The following is a 21,119-nucleotide window of genomic DNA, read 5'->3' as shown; positions in this document are numbered from 1 at the left end:
CTGTGTGTATGTGTGTGTGTGGCCTTTGCAACAGTCGCAAAGCGGCGGTGCTTCAGCTCAAACCTAACCCAGCCCCCCCCCTTACACACCAAACCGGCCTGACTCCAGCTCAACAAGGAGAGAGGGAAGCACGACTGTTGCTGCTGAAAGCTCCTACTACCTTACCCTCGGTTTGGCTCGGCTCGGCTGGCATTCTATCTCGGCTCAGCTTGTTTCGGCTCGACTTGGCTCGGCTGGCATTCCATCTCGGCTCGGCTGGTTCGGCTCGACTCGGCTTGCTCGGCATTCCATCTACGTCTGCGTCGCATTTTAAAAAAAGAGAAAGAAGAGAGAGGAGAGCAGTCACTTGGAGGAGGAGGAGGGTCGTTTTTATTTTAAAATTTGACGTCTTATTTTTTGTCTGTATGGAGGAGGTGGTATGTCGCTACTAGCTCCTTTGATAGCCGCTATTAGGCACAAAGGCGTACTCGGTAGCTACCGTGCTAACTGCTAACAACACAGCCGGTGAGGACGCAGCCATAGCCGGGTTTAATCTGCCGGAGGAGTCGCTACCGTCCGTTTGGAGGGACATGCTAGCTATGTTGCGGTAGCTGTTTTATATCGGGAGTGTTTGGCTGCACATGAAGAGGATACTTTATTTTATGTTTCTGTAATAGCTTGGATCGGTCGGTGTGTGTAAGGCGGAGATCGGTGGTCTGACACACGGATAGAGAGATGGTAGCCATGGTTGCAACGATTGTGGCTAAAACAAGCTAAGAAGAAGAAGTGAGTGATTAGTTCAAAGCCCCCCCAAAAAAGTGGGATTTTTTGTGTTCATGTTAATTTTAATTCTCTGGGCGGCTAAAGTGAGTCTGAGAAAAATCCTTGAACACGAACTGAAACTAGGAATATCTCACTGAGTGATCGGGAGGGATTATATCTATATATTGTGTGTGTGTGTCTCCTAAGTGGATTTCGGCCTCCTGCTTCAGGATCGTCGTGGGAAACACGGACGGTCGTGTATTGACATTGAGTGAGTGAGTGAGCAAAAGCCCCTCCACTCCCCCTACAGAATATACTCTCTCCCTCTCTTTCTATCTGTCTCTCTCTCCCCCTCATCCACCTCCTCGCTTCACCCTCCGATGCGGAGATTTCAGTAGCACCGGCAACCCAAATCCCCCCTCACGGCGGCCGGACATGCTGAAGTGTATCCCCCTGTGGCGCTGCAATCGCCACGTCGAGTCGGTGGACAAGAGACATTGCAACTTGCAGACAGTCCCCGATGAGATATTTCGCTACAGCCGCAGCCTGGAGGAGCTTCTCCTCGATGCCAACCAGCTGAAAGAACTACCCAAGGTATGCACATAGCCATGTCTCCTTTTTGTGTGTGTGTGTGGCCATCCTGCAATGCTTATTATTTTGTCTCCTTGACAGAAATGGCTTAAAATGTGTGTGGATGATGACAAGGCTGCAGTTTTTCCTGGTCTAAACTGTGTCTGCATTCACCTTGCATCAACACACACTTGAGTATGCCTTTTTTTTAATTCAGATATTAGGGGAAGGTAAAACGGTCACTAACTGGGTGACACAACAGCTTGCATTATATCACCTGCTCATATACTTCCTTCTCTGCTTTGGTACCTCCTCCTTTTTACTTCCCTGGAAGTGGGTTTGATCATTCTGCCCTGCAGTGCTGAAACCACATTTGATATTCACAGTAAGATAAGTAGCTCCTGTTTGCACCCACCCCCACGTATGTATGCTTCAACAGTGTTTCAGCAGGTCCACACAGTGTCAAAATCAGTTCCCAAACTTGCATCAGGATGTTTTGGAGCTCACTCAGTATATTGACACAGCTTTCCAAGAGTGAATAGAAGAATAGAGTGTGAGGGGAAGTGCACTGGGATGTGTTTTTAAGTTGAGAGGAGTGCTGAGTCTTGTCCTGCTGCTGCATGATCCGAGGCGTATAACCCAGATCAAAACAGCTGGCACGCACCATATTGTCTGTAGTAATAGCATCAAGTTGGCCAGTTGGATCGGGATGCATGCAGTGTGGGAAGGCATGCGTGGAATTAGGTGCAAAGCTGTCCCCACCCACACTCCCACTATTTGAAATATGACAAAAGTTTTTCTCTCTTAGTTTATTTAAAGGGGGGAGAGGGGGGGTGAGAAGGACTGTTGTTGGTCTGTTTTTCACTCTTGAGTCGACAGAGCCGTGGAACTAAAACACTTGCTTGCTCGACTTTCTCTTTTTTTTTAAATTCAGTTCAGATGCATTGTTCTTCATTAGGGCAGACTACTGGCTGTGATTTTGACAGAAGAGGGCATTTGCATGAATGCACAGTCTCTCAATTCATGGCTTTAGCGAGTCGTGAAAGAGACAAGTGGCACATTAACTAATGAAGATTGTTAACAAGTCAAGGTCAACAAGACACTGCTGAGGTGCTGGCACCGGACCGCCTGTTAACTTCTGGGAATCATAAACAATAGTGCTTTTTTGTTCTTCTTTTTTTGGCAGTGGGTACGCACATATATTGCAGTAATCATTTTTGACTGTTCATTTTCAGCATGTTGGAGAAATGAGGCTCATGGTTGGAGACATCTGACACATCAGCCAGACTAGCTTTTGTTTTTTTGAGGATAATGTCTTTACAGTTTTATTACACATAAGAGAACGTACTTTAGGTCAGCCCTCCCTTGGGTTAGTTTTATTAAAAGATGACCGTGTGCATCACTGCTCAGAGGATACAGACATGCTTATTTTAGCACAGAGAAACTGAAATTAACACATATGCACACACACACTGTTTGTTGAATATTTTTGTAGCTTGTGGAAGGATGACTTTTCTCTGGTGCCTTACCTGCAAGACCACTTACTTCATACATGTCACATATCCCACAGTGTACCTGGTGCACCCCCCCCACACACTCCTCCTCCCCACACCCCCCTGTTGAAAATGAAATACTGAACGACAGACCAGACAGCGACACAGAGCCACAGCCTCTCCGTGCGGTGCCGGCTCCAACCAGAAGACATAAATACGTGGTGACAGAACGTCTCGTGTGGTTGCAGTGAACGTGTAGCGTGCAGACACAAAGCATACAGGCCCCTCTGCACCCCCACCCTCCTCCTCTCTGGTCCTGAGAGTCAGCAGGCGGTGTGGGGCAGGATTGGGGCTTCAATGAGGGAGCAGTGTATTAGAGGTCAAGCCTTACAGAGTTAGGAACAAGCGCACTGACTGTATGATGAACAGCATTAACATAATGATCCTGCACAAGTGCGTGAGGGGTCCGCTGCTTCTCTCCTTCACTGTCGCTGAGTATTCAAGTCAGAGATGAGTCTGCGGACTTACTTGTCAGTCTCTGGCTATTTTTAGATGTCAGCGTATCATCCCGGGTCATTCTTGCTCATCATTTCATGCCATGCGTCTGGTAATGAGCCTGCCTTTCATAGCAATCATTACAGGCCAACTATGGCTTGCTTATTAGCTGGACCTTCACATGCATCTATTTGTGCTATAGTATGCTTATTAACTGCATCTCCATACGCATCTACATGTAATATAGTATGCTTTTGAACTGCACCTCCATATACATCTACATGTAGTATAGTATGCTTATTAACTGCACCATTATATGCATCTACGTGTAGTATAGTATGATTATTAACTGCACCACCATATGCATCTACATGTAGTATAGTATGTTTATAAGCTGCACCTCCATATGCATCTATACATGGTATAGTATGCTTATTAACTGCACCACTATATGCATCTACATGCAGTATAGTATACTTATTAACTGCACCACTATATGCATCTACATGCAGTATAGTATACTTATTAACTGCACCACTATATGCATCTACATGCAGTATAGTATACTTATTAACTGCACCACCATATGCATCTACATGTAGTATAGTATGTTTATAAGCTGCACCTCTATATGCATCTGTATATGTAGTATAGTATGCTTATTAGCTGCACCACCATATGCATCTACATGTAATATAGTATGCTTATAAGCTGCACCTCCATATGCATCTACATGTAGTATAGTATGCTTATAAGCTACACCTCCATATGCATCTACGTGCAGTATAGTATACTTATTAACTGCACCTCCATATGCATCTACATACAGTATAGTATACTTATTGACTGCACCTCCATATGCATCTATTTATGGTATAGTATGCATCTATATACTTAGCGTATCTCAAAAGTCACAACCTTACAGACCGGCCAAGGAAGGCTGGTCACTCATGTAAATTAATATATAATAATGACATTAAATACACAATGACACAATCAATACGGCTATTAAAATACATTATAAACAGTGGAAACTTTACATTGTCTTTGAATTAATGATGAATAGAAAAGCAGTCGTGATGTGTGGAGGTATTTAATGTGGTGTGTGTGTGTGTGTGTGTGTGGGGGGGGGGCGGTAGTGGCAGTGGATTGGTCTGGATCGTGTCGGTAGGGGTTTAAACATAGTGAACAGATGGAGATTTAGACGTCTTGATAGTTCCTTAAGTTTGCTGTGACTCACCCCCACCACCAATCTTAGATTATGCTCGCTCGCTGCAGTCATGATCTCTCCATTTTAGATCATTTTAGATGTGTAAAGAAAAAGGAAATTAAATCAAAGTATAAAGTATATTATGTATATATGATATTTAAAAAATGTTGTGTGTTGGCAGCAAAAGTGATCTGAGTTGTTTGGGTGTTTTTTTTTTTTTTTGCTGCTTTGACAAACTAGCCCTGCCTCAGAGATCATGTTGAGGAAGAGGAGAATTATCTTTTTAGCCATTCTCAAGTCCCATGACAGGTTACAAAGAAGTCCATTCACCAGTATGATTGCCCCCCCCACCCCTCCACCCCCTCCTCACCACGCTTCATATCCAATGTCATGGCTCTTTGTGTTTCCTGTCTTCTCTGCACTGCCCACAACCAGCCTTACATTAAGACCTCAAGCACTCAAAATAATCTTTTTTTTTTCTTCTTTAAAGATCAGTTGTAGGTCAGATACACCTGCTAAAAAAAGCACAAGGAAGTCAAGTTTTTGTGTGTGGAGAAAATAGCTTGGACTCCAGGTGTGCAGTCGTCCTAAATAAACGGCTCCAACTCATGAACAGAAGCTACTATATCTACTTCTTCTTCTTGTCCCAGCTTTCCCATTGTTGAAATAGGGAACAAATCCCTTGATGGGTGTGTCCCTCCTCAGACTTTGCCAAACAGGTTTTAAGCATGTCACTCCCACTATTATTACCTAATAGGACCTTCCAGGTATACTTAAATGTGGTACAGTACATCCTACATCCATTAACTGGGCTGTGAAGAAATCTCTTAAAGTTTATCAGTAAGTTTCCAACTATCTGGAGGTCGAGTTTTGCTTTAAAAATGGAAAGATTAGATGTTTGGAGTGTCAATAAAGATGTATATATGTGCATCATAGATATAAGAAGGATGACTGTGCAATCATTTTAATCCTCAGCTGTCACTAGTGCCCTCTCTCTATCTCTCTCTCTGTGTGTGTGTGTGTGTGTGTGCAAACAGATCTGTGGCTAAAGGACAGATTAGGGCTTCACCCGGCCGTGAAAACGCCCCTCAGTGCCACTGTTTCGACCCTCCTCCCCCCTCCCCAGTGCAACTAAAGTGTACGCCTCCTCTGGGATCTGCTTTTTCTGCTGCATGGGTCTCTTTTCGAGCACATAAATGCACAGATAAAAATCAGAGCGCTTTTCTCTTTCTCTCTCGAGCCCCCTCGGGTCAAGCAAAGCCCAAAATTAGGCCCCTTCAATCAACTCCTGCTTGAATGTGAATTGGTTTCCGTTTGTTTTGCCTAATCTTAAATAGCCAAGTGTTTTATTTATTTTTGGTCTATTGTTACATAAGTGTTTTATTATTATGTTATGGAAGATTTTAAAACATAGCTCTGTCTGAATGAGAATGTATGCTGTTAACACACCTATCTGCTGTGTTATTCCTATTGGAGGTGAGAAAAGTTTGCTCTTCACTGTGGAGAAGTTTGCTTTAATAATCTAGGACTTTTTTTTTTACACTGCAGTCCCCTTCACTCCTCTCCCAGAGTTTCCAGTTGAACTCTACAGGAGAGTCCTGGTTTCTATCTCCCAAAGCGAGGGGCCGAACTAGGCTAGGACAAAAGATAAATTACACCTGCCTGCCGCTGGCCTCTCTGCGGTAAAAGCATCTATCCTCCGGGCTCAGGCTCTTCTAACTCTCCTTTTTCCCCCTGCCTGGGTAAAGCGTGTTGAAGCCCAGCAGCACTATTGTTCACAAAGTGTTAATGAATCTAAAAATAAGATGGGTTTGTTTGTCTCCATGTGTCAGGAAGGACGGTAAGATTTTCCTCACCCTCCCCCCCAAACAAACGTAGAAGAATACAAACAGGTGTATAGTTTTAAATTCTGCTATACAGGATTAATAATAAAAAGTGAATGAGGTCCAGAGCTGGTGAAACCATGAAGAAACAGCAATGTGTGAGAGATCTGAGTTTCTTTTTGATGCTGGAGCACATTCAGCAGGTTTCTTTGTCTGAGCTGATGACCAGCTGGTCTCACATCCTGCCTGTCCCCCTCCCCTTCCCCCGATGTGGTGGGGCAGAGGGGTAATGGGAGGTGTATGTATGTGTGTGTGTGTGTGTGTGTGGGTGGGTGAGTGTGGAGTGGTGGTGGTGTATTTTATTCCGGAGAAGGATTAACAGGAGAAGCAGGAGGTGGTGGTGGTGGTGGTAGGAAGAGGGGAGGGGGGCTCTGGCACCTCTACTGGAGGAAATGATCTGGGAGCTGAGTTGCACTGATCCCAGGTCCTCTGGGGCTTTGGGCCATCCATCCATACATGAACACTTAAGAGTCTAAGCTGACATCCAGTGTCAGCTGGGAGAGAAGCAGTCAGGAGGAGGGAGGCCGGCTCCTCTGGAGACTTCCACATCTCCTGTTCACTATAGCTGACGAGCATATATCCGAAACTCACACTACGTACACTTTCTCCTGCCTTTGCGTCACAAAAATCATCCATTCTTCATGAGAAATAGCAGAAACTTTAACTATAATGTCAAATCTACAGTGCAGAAAGCACACATGACTGCCTGCCTGTAGTCTTTTTGGTGGGGTTGAGGAGTTTACGCTACTGACCTATTCCTCAATGTCAGTGCCTGTTAACAGCAGCAGCAGCAGCCCCCCCCCCCTCCCCACACCCCCCCACTTACTCCTTCTCCTTCTCGCCACATCCCATCTACAATAAATCATTGGCAATTTTGATAAGTGCTTCTTGAGGTGTTTTCTCAACCTGAAATGCCAAACTTTTGCCATTTCCACTCATGCAAATGTAAATAATTTGCTGCTCCATTTGGGATTTTTAGACTGATATTTCCTAGACTGAATTATTATTTTAAAACAAGTTGATTCATTGACAATAAAAAAGTGGAGAAATAACCACTTTGTAACTCAAAGACTCACTGTTATTATAATGTCTTAAGTCCCACCATGTGTGGATTTTACCTACTTCACAGCAAAAGACTGAAGACAGTCTGCACGCTGTAGCTTCCCAATGCAGGTGTAGTTTTAATGGGATGTCAAGAACAAAGTGTATAGCCAGTCGCCATCTTAAATAGATCAAGGCTCAGGTCACATGATAGGTGTCAATCCCACTTCTTAATAGTGTATACTATAAACCAAAAGAAAACATTATATATGATCAACAAAGACAGAAAAATGTATAATAACATATATATAAATGTACAAAACAATCTATAATAAACTTTATTTTATTAGTTACAAGGTGCTTCAAATATGTATATAGACATATAAATAGGACCCCCAGAGCACAATAGCAATACATCAGGCCTATAACTATCATAACATCAATATGGCTAGATTTGAAAATGGGATATCCCTCATCTCTAACATTTTAATAAACATATGAATACTTTTTTTTTTTTTTTAAAGACTCCAAAAATGTGAAGGGGAACCATGTCCTAGATAGAAATTGTTCAGTGTGGATCAGGAATACAATCCATCTGACAGCAACAGGAAGTTAACAGGCACAGGAACGGCCTTTTTCATATTAAAATCTTCACATAGACCTTGAGGTGTTTTTTGGACTTTACCCACAGTATCATTTCCTGTTAGGTCCCGAGGCCGTCACATGATTCCCTACCTCTCACTGCGGTGTGTGCATATCTGTGTGTGTGTGTGTCTGGCCTTAAACACTGGTCTGTATCGCAACACTCTGGCCTCCGTCGCCAGCCTCAAAGGTAAACACGGAGGCGAGGCTTCAGTGAATAATTGATGGCTGTGGTGGTGGCGGCGGTGGCAGCAGCTGCTGGCGATAGGGGAGAGTCTACGGCTGCGCTGTGATAGGACGGTAGCTCTGCTGGCTCACAAGCTTTAAAAGTATACACAGGTGACGCCATTTTCCAACTGTCCCAACTGTATTTATGTGTTGAGCTCGTCTTCTCCATAGCCAGCATTAAGGGGAAACCTTGGAGGGAAAGGACTCAGGCCTGACTGACTCCAGAGAAGGGAGTGGCGCTCTTAAATCCTTAGTACAAACATATTAAAATGCAGTCAGTCAGGTGGTTAAAATGGGCTGGTAACATCTTGTTATGGTAGCAAATTGCTCATATAAGCAGCAAATTCTTTTTTTTCAGAATGAGCTTGTCAAAATCAGTCATTTTGTTACATTTATATAGCACTACTAATGATTTCTGACTATGTTTTGGGATATTTTTAATAGAGCTCAACCGATATTGGCCTATCACAGATATATTGGTATTAATGCCGTCTGGTATGTGCCGATTTAAATCAATCTATATAATTAATGGGAAACTGATATTCTCTATATATATGAATATCAGCTAATATATCTGTATCTGAGTTTTTTAATTTCCTAATATCTACATCTATATCGGTATCGGCCGCAATAATCCAGTATCGGACTGGCTGTAATTTTTAATCTTGTATCGTAAAATCTTTTGCACATCTGCCCCTCGTAGGTTCCCTCCTGTCTAGAAAAACCTTCACAAATTTAGTAATCGTTGCTTCGGAAACAAACTCACTCACTTATCAGCCGGTCCTAATTGCTTTCTATGTGGTCTATTTCCCATCCTGTCAGTGGTACAGTAGTTTGAGGTCGCCTCGTGCCAGATGTTTTGTTTGCGGCATTCACGCTTTTTTTTTTTTTTTTTTTTTTAAAGTTGTGACTCGCAGACTGCCGACCAACACGTGAAGTTCAGCGTGGTTAAATTCAGCCGTGACATTTTCTTTGGGGGACGGGAGGCTGTTTTTGGACCTTTTTGATCGTACTGGAGCTCAGGAACTACACTCTCAGTCACACAAATGGCTCCTTTGAGGATAATCTGTCAGAGGTGCTGATGTCCCCGTGGAGGAATAGGTCACCCGGAATGGCATTAAAACCAACCACAAACAAATGCTGCCCTTTATCTGCCGGCCACACACAGTCATTGAAAGCCCTCTATCCATCACTCTGAAACCTGATAGCTCCTCACATCCTTCGCTCGGTGTACTCGTGGCTCTGAATGGGTCGCCGTCTCTTTACCGTCAAGCTGTTATCTACATCCAGCGCCCGAAATTAACTTATTTGACTCACCTGCCAAGGGTGAGACTGGTGCCGACTAAAGCAATAAATTGGCTTTTTTGTGTCACATATACAGTAAAGTGAAGAGCGGTGATGTTGAGAAGCAGATGTCCCGTACGGTGAACTCGAGATAGTCTGTGGCTGGTGCTTGAGCCCCCTCTACGGTTTCATGGCACTGTTTAGATGTGTGTAAAGGTCTACACTATTTAGGGACAAAAATGAGTAACTTCCTCTGAGCCATAATGCCTGATATTTTATGTAGGAAACTCTACCTACACTTGGCGCTTGGTTGGTGTTCATTTTGTACCCCGTCTCAGTCTCATCTTGGATTTAAAGTTCAAGATATTTCTTTAGATTTAGTGAAAGAAGCTGTTTTTTTTTTAGCACTTAATGAAAATTTGAATTTAACCAATTGGCAACCAACTCATCTACCTACCTGAGAGACTGAGTGAGACTGGTACCGGCCAAAGTAATAAATTGGCTTATTGGTGTCACATATACAGGTCAGAGAAGAGTACGGTAAACAGCGATTGAAATAATCTGCGGCCAGCCCTAGGGACAAAAATTAGTAATGTCCTCTGAGCCATCATCCTGGATATCTTTATCACGTGACTATTTTCGTACGAACATTTACCCGCCAGACACTTATCCACCAAACAGAAACTCTACTTACATTTGGGGCTTGGTGGGTGTCTCTGCCTCATCTTGGATTTAAAGTTAAAGATATTTCTTAGATTTAGTGAAAGAAGCTGTTTTTTAAGCTCTTCAGTGAATAATGGACATTTGAATTTAATCATTTAGCAACCAACTCATCTACTCAACAGTTTCCTCAACTGAGCTGTTCTCAGTTTCTTTGGTGTTTTGAAACAGGTGTCCTCTTAAGCCTGACTGTCTGTCTGTCTGTCTGTCTGTCTGGGTTATACTTTAAAGGCGTTTTCACACCTGCCCTGTTAAGTCCAGTTGAATCAAACCCTGGAGTGTTTTACCCTCCTTGATGTAGGTTGTGTTTGGGCAGTTGTAAAAACAGTAATCACACCCTGGTGAGGATCGCTTGTTACAAATGAACTCTTTTACGGTTTGTTTGTGGTATGAATGTGATCCAACCTAACTGCAGGAAGAGGGGGCACATTTTTTGGATTAAACCAGCTCCTGTAGCTAGCTGTGCTGTAGATTATGTATATATGTATTATGTTATGATCTCCTCTGGAGCAGCAAGTCCCAAACGATGGCCATAATTATGAATAAATGCCACATTTTCTGCCGATGTATCGCTATCCCGAAAGAAAAGCAACCTCTCCTTTCCAGTGGTTGTGTTAGACTTTCTCTTTGTCCCTCATAATCAATTATTACCCATCATTTTTAATTTTTAATGATGAAAACACAGTTATTTATTTATTTGTCAGGGACCATGTACAATTGATATTAATCTCAAAGAGATAAGATGCACTACATTAGAGTATAGCCACTGGCTAGTTTCCATCTGCAGTCCCTGTGATAGTCCATCACAAGAACTACAAACACTAGAAAGGGTAGACAGAGATAAGTACAACAGTAGGGTGGGTAGATAGACACAAGCACAATATTTTATAGCTTTTGTTTGCGTTCTTTCATTTCTTTTAAATAATTGGCTCAGCTGCCCCCCTGTATGACTCGTAATGGTTACAGACTCGCTCCAAAGCATCCAGTCTGACGCTCTTCAACACGCTGTCAGCGCCCGCATAGTGAGACGTGTTAAGTCCAGTGTTGAAATCTATGTGCTAAATTGAAAACGGCTGCCACAGAACTCATGTAATGAGTCATGTAAAACCCCACTAAAATATGTCTGAGCCTCACCTGGAACATTCATCAAGTCCTTTTTGGACACACATGATCCTCCACTATATCAGTCCTTCTCTTTTTTTCACCTTTTCCACCCTCCTGTTGTCCTCCTGTCCACCGTGCAATTTTTGTCCCCCCTTTTGTTTTGTTCTTCTGACTGTTTATAAAACATCGGGTATAAATTATCACCCAATTCTGTTTTAGACCTTTTCTTAGCCAACTTCATTCCAACTTATTACCACAGGTTTTACTCTTAATTTAGGAAATTACGGTTAATAGGCCTGATTTTATTTAGACTGCACCTTATTTTTGAGTTAATGTCGGTTATCTCCAGGGTCTAAATTGACCCGAAGACAACGGGACGGTTAAAGAAACTGTGGACATCCAGCTGCCACCTAAAGAACAAGATCATGCACATGAAACTAAAGACAAGACTAGATAATTAATATGAGAACTCACCACTAACTGGACCAGATCGGCTTCAGTTAACACAACCTTTGTCCCTTTCTCTGCCTGCTAACCTCACAAGATTTCTCATCAATACTCAGACTGACAGCTCCCACATGGCTTTTGTTGATACATTTTGATTTGCTTTATTTTTCTTTTGTGTGTGTGTGTGTGTGTGTGTGAAACCAAACCGAACCACGAAGAAGCAAAATGAACCATAAGATTTAAAAACTAAGTGGCAGAGCTCCTTCAGGATGCTCACAAAGCCCTGATTTGTTTGTTTTATTTTCTTTTTTTCTTCTCGTTTTTACTTCTACTAACCGAGAGGGGCAACTCGAGCAACTCCGCATTTCCATTCGGGGCCACGTTGATTTGTTGACGTGCGTGTTTCTCTTGTTGATTCCTCTTTTGTTGGGAGCGTCTCTGCAAGCAGGAAGTGGGAATAATCAAGTAAGCCGTGGAATGCCCTGTTTTTGTGAGGCCAACTCCTCTCTGCGACCGTGTGTGTGTGTGTGAGCATTGAGAATGGGGAACTTTTCAAAATACAAGCATGAAAACAGGGAGGAGGGGCGGAGGTGAAGAAGAAAAAGAAAAAAATCTGCTTATGTTTTATTTGTTGTTTAGTACTCGTCTGCCATCTCCTCCTCCTGGTACAGCACTGTTTTTCTTTATTTCCTGTCTCTCTCTCTCTCTCTCTCTCTCTCTCTCTCTCTCTCTCTCTCTCTCTCTCTCTCTCTCTCTCTCTCTCTCTCTCTCTCTCTCTCTCTCTCTCTCTCTCTCTCTCTCTCTCTCTCCCCCTCTCTCCCCCTCTCATCTGTATACACACTCCGAGGCGCAGAGTGCCTGTGACTGATAGTGTTTATGATAAGTGACACAAAGCAGCGTGTTCCTCTGTAATCCTACGAGATATGGCAGCAACCCGTGAATGACTTTTAGGCCTCGGAGCTCAAGAGTCATGATAAAGGACTGCGGTAATACTCCTGTGACTGCAGCATTGTTTCCTACTACGACTCGCTATATATCTCGCTGCCTTTCATCACCAACATTTCGTTCAATTTAGGAGGAAAATCATCGCTAAATCAGACAGTTTTTAAATGCTAATTCACCCAAACTAATATTTAAGATGTGGTGTTGTGTGCCTCTAAATAGCAGAACTGTTGAAGTTCAATTGAGTACTGACATCTTTCTCATTTTGTAGATCACAACATCTCAAAGCACAAGTTACTCAAAAACAGTGTTTGTGTTTGTGTGCTAAATGTACCCAAAAAAGAAACATCTAAAGCTAATATTTACACCTTGAACAAGAGCTAATCTGGGAAAATATTTAACAATCGCCTCCAGACATGTATTAAGATATGTATATATAAAACATTGGTTTTATTTCAGTTGATCTTTCTCTAACTTCACCGTAATGTCCTCTCAGTGTGTTTCTACACTGGAGGCTTCAAGTTTCCACATCACACTTGTGCAAGTCGGAGTCACAGATTAACTTCCCGATTTGAGCAGATTGAAATTGGTAAACAGTCTCCCGAGTGTCAAAGTGCATGTGCATCATTCTGCACAGTGGAATATATTTTTAAAAAAGTTGAAAATGTGTAACACACTTTGTAGATTTAAATAAATATTTTAAAATAAGATGATTAAGATTGTCATATACCTGCAACGTCCAGCCACCTTTGTTGCACTTCATACCCATTTCTCTCTGTCCAATATAGGCAAAAAAAGCCCCAAAAATAATATAATATTTAAAAAAAGAAGAAAAGAGATGATTAAAATATAAAACTGAGGCATAAATATTATCATATATATGAATTCTTCTATAATGGATTTTGTTATATGTATATGAACCTTGGTACTTTTGGGGATATATAAGGAAATATGTGTATATTTTCAGTATATTATGATATGTGCATTATGTCTATATGAATATAAATGTGTTGTGTATGTTATATAGATGGGTATCTATTCAAAAGACTAATATAAACAGGGTTGTAGTTTAAGATAATGCTTCAGTCGACACCTTTTTTGGTCAGAAACTGCAACAACATGTGATAATTTACTTCATTTATTTGAGTTATATACATTTAACAACTGAAATAAACTAAACTAAACTAAAGCTCAAACATTTAACTGTAGGAGCAAGTAGATAAACATAATTTTTGAGTGCAAGCAGACTTTAAAAATATATAATAATCAACTACATGTGGTATTTATAGCCTTGCTTACAGTTGAGTTAAAAAGCTTTTTGTGCATTATAAATAGAGATAGCGATGTGAAGTGACTTTAAGAGAAGCGTACATTGCGGAGCTCAGTGCTTTTTGCGTTTCCTGATCAATTAAAGTTATCATTGACTGAATAATCATTTGCAACTTATCTAAATTGCTGTGGTGTCTCCTTCTCTTCCTTATTGATCCCACTATTGATTTGTCCGTCCATTAGCGAGTATCACTGAATGATCACATCGTCTTCATCTCTTCATATGCAAAAAAAACTGCTGTTGTCGTATAATATTTGATTATTTTGTCTTTAAAAAAAAAATGCGTATGCCAACTTTTGCCACTTAAGGGCACTTAGCAGTAACATGTTATCTCATCATATTCTATAATTTTTAATGTGATAATAATAAATCTACCTCCATTATGTAAAAGGTTTTTCATATTTACTTTACCTCCTCACTGTCAAATTACAACCAAGTGCTAATAACTTCTGACAGTATGGACATCAGTTATTTTAATGATTTTTAAACCTTTTAAACAAGTTAAACAAGCGACTACAGTTGTTTTAATGTTTAAAAATGGCCTTTTTTTAATAGCAAAAGCAGTTTTACTGTTTTGTTTATAGTGGTTTTTATTTCTTATGTATGTCAGTTCTATATTTTTTTAACATACTTGCGCTGCCATTTGAGCATAGCATTGTGATTATTCATATAAATTTTATAACTTTATTATTTTTGCTCAAAGATGACACTGATTTTCACGTGAGGAAAGTCATATCTTAATTTACTCATTAAACATTTTAAGCGTGAATATTGCACACAAACACAGTGAAATCATTCTTTCAGCATCCTTTTCATCCACTAATGGAGCAGACATTACTATAACATAGTGATGTAGAGTCTTAACAATGCTACACAGTGTTGCGTGGTAAGCAAGCACAATATAAGGCGTGTTGAATGTGTGTGTTTGTGCCACAGAATTAGTGCGAGGTGCTGAATGAGGGTGAATGTTTGTGTGCACGAGAGAGAGACGGGAGGTCAACAGAAAGCACAGCGGGGGGGCTCTTTTTTGGAGACGACAAAGCGACGAGCACGCACATGTGTCACATATGTCACGTTATGTCAAGCTCACGCCACGAATTCACAATGGAAGCTGCAACAGGTTTGTAGAAGATGAGATGGTTTGCGTGTGTGGGCATCTTTTCATCTCCAGTGAAGCAAAAAATACCTTTTTTTAAGGGTCAGTGACAAATAAGGGTTGGCAAGATGAGCAATTCAAAAACAAAAATAGTCTTAAAAGCAGCATCAGGTTTGTTAAAATGTACATTATGTATTTTTTTTTAACCAAAAGTAAGACTGAATGCTCCTGAATATGTCAAATGGTGTAACCACAAAATTGTATCCACCTACAGTGTGTTTAAGTGGACTTATACTAATAATTACTTAGTAAAAGAAACATTTCGTGTTTCTTCATTTACATTTTAAAGCATTTTGTCAGTATTGAGCAGGACGTATCCTAAAAACAACCATTTTGTCTACGTACGTTGTGAGAAATCATGTCAAATTTGTTATAAAAGTATGTTAAAAAGTTAGTGTTGCATAACAGGAGTGGTTTATATTTATTCCACATTTAAATTCACATTTATTTTCCTGTGTATATAATCAGATTTTTATGAAAAAATACTGGTTACACCAATTGACATCATGTTTTTGTTTGCACCTGTATGTACACCTGAAAAGTATTAAGTGGGATTAGCATCATGTGACGTCACACTGGTGATATCTTAATAAATCTACCTGCATTGGGAGCTGCAGTGTGCAGACTTTTTTGCTTTCTTGCTTGACCTCATCACTTACCCTCTCCTTTTTTCTTTTTCTTTTTTTTTGTTGCTATTTAACGTGTTGACATCTCAGCTTTTTTTAAGTACCTCTGACCCGGCCGCAGCACAAGGGCACAAACCACATCGATGACTGATTGAGTAACGTGTTGATTTTTCGGAGCATTGTTTACAGTAAAAGGTCAGTTATTTTTCACTCGAGGAATTACAGCGATGCACAATGCAACTCTTTGTGTTCATTCTTCTTTGCTTTTCTTTTCCCACCGGGCAGCTTTCTAATAATATTTTTCCCACCTGCGTTGTGTGTGAGCGTGTGTGTGTGTGTTTGTGTGAGTGCAGTCAAACTTCATAAAACAATATTTAGACTCCTGGAGCCTCACAAAAAAATGATAAATCTTCATCTTTCATCTTTTTTTTTGGGATGGACTTGTCTTCTATAAGTGCCATTTTTATAACCACCACTTTTTCCCCCTCCCCTCTCAACATTCCTCCCCTTTTTTATTTTTTTTTAAATAATGTTTTTTTGCTGAAGTCTGAAACATTTTTTGGGAGGGGAGAAAAAAAAAAGCGAGAAGAAGCCCGGTGTAGTCGGTGTAATTAACTTAGCGTGGCTGTGTTTGCACTGAAGCACGTGACATCCGAGGAAATGCAGGCATGCCTGGAATCTCCAGGAGTTCACCCCGGCCCTCTCTACAAGCTTTACTCACTCACCCCTCCCTCCTTCATTCTTTCTCTCGTTCATACACTTGAACTTACTCATCTCACATTCCTGTAGTTAAGGCTCACACACACACACGCACGCTATACTTAGACCAACATTGAAGCATGCATGATACCCACATCTTGCTTCAATTGAACTCTTGATCTTGAATCTAATCAAACTTGATTTCAGTCTCCTCTCCGTCTAACGGTGCTTTAATTAAGCCAGCCGTTGTTCTCGTTTCTTCTTCTTCTTCTTCGTCTCCTTCTTCTTCTTCGGGGACTTTAAAACGCAAATGGGAATACTGTAAAATGAGTTCAGCTGGGAAAAAAAAGAAAAAAAGAAAAGTAGAAGATGTCTCAATTGCACTGCTCAGTCAGTAAATGCCTGTACAAAGGTCTTACTTAACAATAAGCTGTATTTGTTGTACCAGTAAATCTGGATCACAGTACATTTTAAAACAACAAATAAAATTCCAGAGTCGCTCATCTGTAGAAGTTTAAAGGCTCTCTTTGTCATCTATTCGTCAAAAAATACAAATTCCTGCAGATATTCACCCTCAAGTTGAACATTATTACTTCACCTCATCTTCCAAATATTTCCACCTTTTGCTATTTTGACCATATTTACAAAAGCTTAAACTATTTTTGAAGTTTAAATGTTGGGATTCAGTGTGTGGTTGAATCACTTGGCTGACACCTCTGAACTTCCTTCTTCTTCATCATTACACCTCAGCTTCTCACATCCTCACATCAGTCACAAGTTTCCGCTATTTCTAACTAAGGCTGGGTATTGTTAAAAACTTAGGATACCAGTTCTTCTTTCATATACTGTTTCTCTGTATCATACTTGGTACATTTTATGGTTGCTTGCGTAATAGTCTGCTCAGCCAGGTGGAAAAAATATCGGCAATCAACCAAAATGAGTTGGAAAGTATTGGTATATGGTGCATCCCTAAGTGTAAGTAAGTGTTTGTGCATACAGAAAGCCTTTCAGCCGTCCTTCTCTAACGTGTGACAGAACAGATACGCTTCTATTTTAATCGATACAGCTGTCTACACGGGACGTTTTTAATGGCTGGAGCTTCACTCTCGCACTGTATGCATGTTGATCTGTTTTATGTGATTTGTTAATAACACTCCAAAATGTTGGTGACCTGCACACTCAATGCATACATCCTGCAAACTGAGAGCTTCTTTTCTGCTCCTGCTACGCCTCCTGTGTGTTACACGGTGTCAGTCTGGGAGCAGGTCAGCAGTCCAACGTCTCTTTTTGAGAGCAGGAACATGTCAGGTGAGGTCGAGGACGAGTACGAGTACAGCTTGAGTGTACATGTACCATGTTTGGTTGGACTCGCCTCGTAGTATGTTGGCAAAGGTACAAAATGTGCCGTCTGTGCTCTCTAAAGTACAGTGTGATTGATTTTTTTATGTCCCCCCCTGAACCCTGTAACGTATTTTTAGTCCTGCTATTACAAACCAGGTTCGTGACATCGGGCATGTAAGAGGAGCGTGTTTCATTCAGTCTTTGAGGGCGGCAGAGGAGGGGGATCAGCATTTGCTTCCCCTGTGGGCTTAGGTCTAGTGTTTTGGTCGCTACTGGCGTTGATCCTCTGTGGAGTCATGTAGGAGGGGTGTGCAGACGACTCTGTAATTATGCTATCTCAATGACATATTAATGGGGTTTGGCTTGTAATCCTAAAGTAACGGCATCCCCCTTTTTTTTCTCTTTCTTCTGCAGTGGTATTGAAAGGTAAAAAGTGTTTAGCGCTCCTTTAGCTGAGAGAGAGAGGGGGGGGGGGGGGGGGTTATATATAAAGAGAGACTCCACATAACACACACGCATAGATGAGATGATAACGGATTACATCGCAGCGAATGGTTGTCATGTTTTGTGGTGAAGATACACCACAGATGTCCACACCGCTGCATATTTTCATCAGAGCAGATTATGTGTGTGTGTGTGTGTGTGTGTTTCTTTGTGTGTGTGTGTGTGTGTGTGTGTCTGAATCAAACGAGGCCAAGTTTTAATTTCGCCGTCGTCAGTCGAGCGTCACCAACGGCAGAGATCTCTCCCTTCTTCGTTGTCGTCGTCCCTCTTCCTGGCTTCTTCTTTCATTGAACAAACGCCGGTCTCCAAGGTGACGGATCTCCCAGGGCCAGCGGTTTGCCTGCCTGATGCGGGGGCAACGCAACGTTTTATACCCTGCGTTGTCAGGGAGAGACACCAGATGGGCTCGGGCTTCCCTGTCACTGCAGACCTTACTACTACCACTGCACATTTTCGTGCGTGAGGCCTTAACGATCCCCCCCTCCCCCCACCCCGCCCCCCAAAATCTGGCTCCAAACAGTACAACCTTGGCCTAACTCTGCCTGAGCCAAAACCTGTCACGCAGAAGTAGAGAAAGAAGGATAGAGGAGGAGGAGGAGGAGGAGGAGGAGAGTAGATCTGCTTCTCTTAGAGCCACACTTTCGTCCTTGGGCTTTGAAAAAAAGCCGCAGCAGCAGCACGGCAGATTCACTTTATAGCAACAAGGCCTAAAGTGGAACAGGTATTATTCCACAGGGGCTCGGATGCTAGGTGGGTGAACTACATAGAGGTGACTTTGTGCTGCACTTTTGGACCACTTAACTCAACTTAGTGTCGCAGATCTGAAGCTCTGCACTGAGCAGCACTGCAAATATATATAGACTTATGATTCTAAATATGTGATAGTGTGCATTAAAACATAGAATAAACAAGCTTAATGTGGTTTTATATTGCCATTTGGTTGTGTGTCTGACCACAGATGACAGGAAGACAACAGGAGTGGTACAAATCTGTACTCATGTTAAGTTTTACGTGTATTTACTGTACCATATTTTGTATTTTTTGTTCGGCCGTATTTGGATTACTTCCTTTTTGACTCTTTTTTAATCTCTTACTTCTATGAACAGGTGTTGCAAATTAGTAGCCGCTATAAACACTGTGATACTTGCGTCAGGCAGTTTGTTTCAGCCTGTCTATGTATATCATATCCGTCCCTAATAAATAGCCTCTGCAGCTGTTTAAAGGTCTTATTTCAGACCTTGTATTAATTGATTGCAACTTCATCATAATCTTATCTGCTTTACTTGTATTCAGTCGTCATTTATGTTCTTAGTATTGGTTTGCAAGCCTCTAGATTAAGTTATGAAATCAGCTGTTGGACCTGCAGAAGGTTTAAAGATCTAATTCATGAGTGAACATGTCGGATATATCTTGAAGTTTAAAAAGTCCATGCGTGCGACCAAAATATTAGCATTGCATGGGAACCAGTAAGTCAGGCTTTGGTACGTCACAGTGGTATATATATATACCACGTCTGATTTGAAATGGTGAGAGAGCATTCCTGAGAAAGAGAGTCAGAGAGAAATGTAAAGAGGGAGACCTGAAGGAAACCCGCTGCAAGAGACCGTTACTGGAAAATGATAGACACTGAGCCACATGATCCTGTGAGGGAGGCCACAACCTGGACACACACAATGAGCCAATTGTACACAAGGGTGCTCGTGTACTCGCCACACACACAAACACACACACACACACACACACTCAGGAACTTTTCTAATGTATAATACTTCAACATACAGCTCCAGTAGATCTCCATTTGTCTAAAGTATCAACCAAAACTGGATTTTAGAGGCAGATACTGATATTAGGGAGCAAAAAAAGTCCTATATTGATAATCTTATACATACATAACCACACATCTTTTACGATAACTCATTAAATGTGGTTATCAAACACTTGTGACAAAGATATGTAATGGATGCAGTGATATTTAACATTTAACATTAAACTTTATTGCATAAAATGACATCAGTGCACTGAAACAGTAAAACTTCAATGGAGATTTAATAATTAACAATAACCAAAGATAAAAAAAACAACCATAAAACATGATAGTTTTAAACTTGAATCAAGAAACAGGCTCAAATATACATAAAATTCTGCCTATATAACTTTAAATAAATACAAATATCTGCACTTATTGGACAACATATACACAGATACCGATATGTATGTCAAACAATCAATTTGGTCTTTATTTATATTTTGCATTTAACTACTAACTCAAATTCTCGACGCGTGAGCCAATCACATGTCGCATTAAATCCAAGAACGTAATTGTGTTGATTGGCTGTGATCAAGTCCATACAAATAGTCACATTTTCTCATTTTCTCTGATGGGAGACATTTCAATACTACTTGGTATTGATTTATTTTGGAAGATACTTTTTGAAGTTATCGAGTATTGATACCCAGCTCTAGTCTAGACGGTATTCTTATATCCATGATAGACTAATATCAGCTGATTGAAAGATGTATCAGGCTCTAGTAAAGTGCTTTTACTGCCTGTGAAGTATAAGATAAGATAAATACATTCCTTTTAGTCCCACAATGGGGAAATTGGCATTATTACAGCAATCAGATTCAGTTGCTCCTTTATTATTAATATTATTTTAGTACAT

General features: G+C 41.0%; 1 protein-coding gene across 4 annotated transcripts in view; it reads left to right on the top strand.

Annotated features, from left to right (window-relative positions):
- The first annotated feature begins 69 nt into the window (after nucleotides 1-69).
- scrib (scribble planar cell polarity protein) overlaps nucleotides 70-21,119 on the top strand; it is an 86,804-nt gene continuing 65,754 nt past the window's right edge. The window contains exon 1 of one of the 4 annotated variants that reach the window (XM_062441857.1): nucleotides 70-1,335. In XM_062441857.1, the coding sequence (XP_062297841.1) occupies nucleotides 1,177-1,335 (159 nt within the window). In that variant the 5' untranslated portion in view covers nucleotides 70-1,176. The remainder of the gene's footprint in view (nucleotides 1,336-21,119) is intronic. The other 3 variants (XM_062441859.1, XM_062441858.1, XM_062441860.1) reach the window with 3 other exon arrangements.

The sequence above is a fragment of the Scomber scombrus genome, chromosome 20 (genome assembly GCF_963691925.1).
Source record: "Scomber scombrus chromosome 20, fScoSco1.1, whole genome shotgun sequence".
NCBI lineage: Eukaryota > Metazoa > Chordata > Actinopteri > Scombriformes > Scombridae > Scomber > Scomber scombrus.
This window is presented reverse-complemented; position numbering and strand designations above follow the sequence as displayed.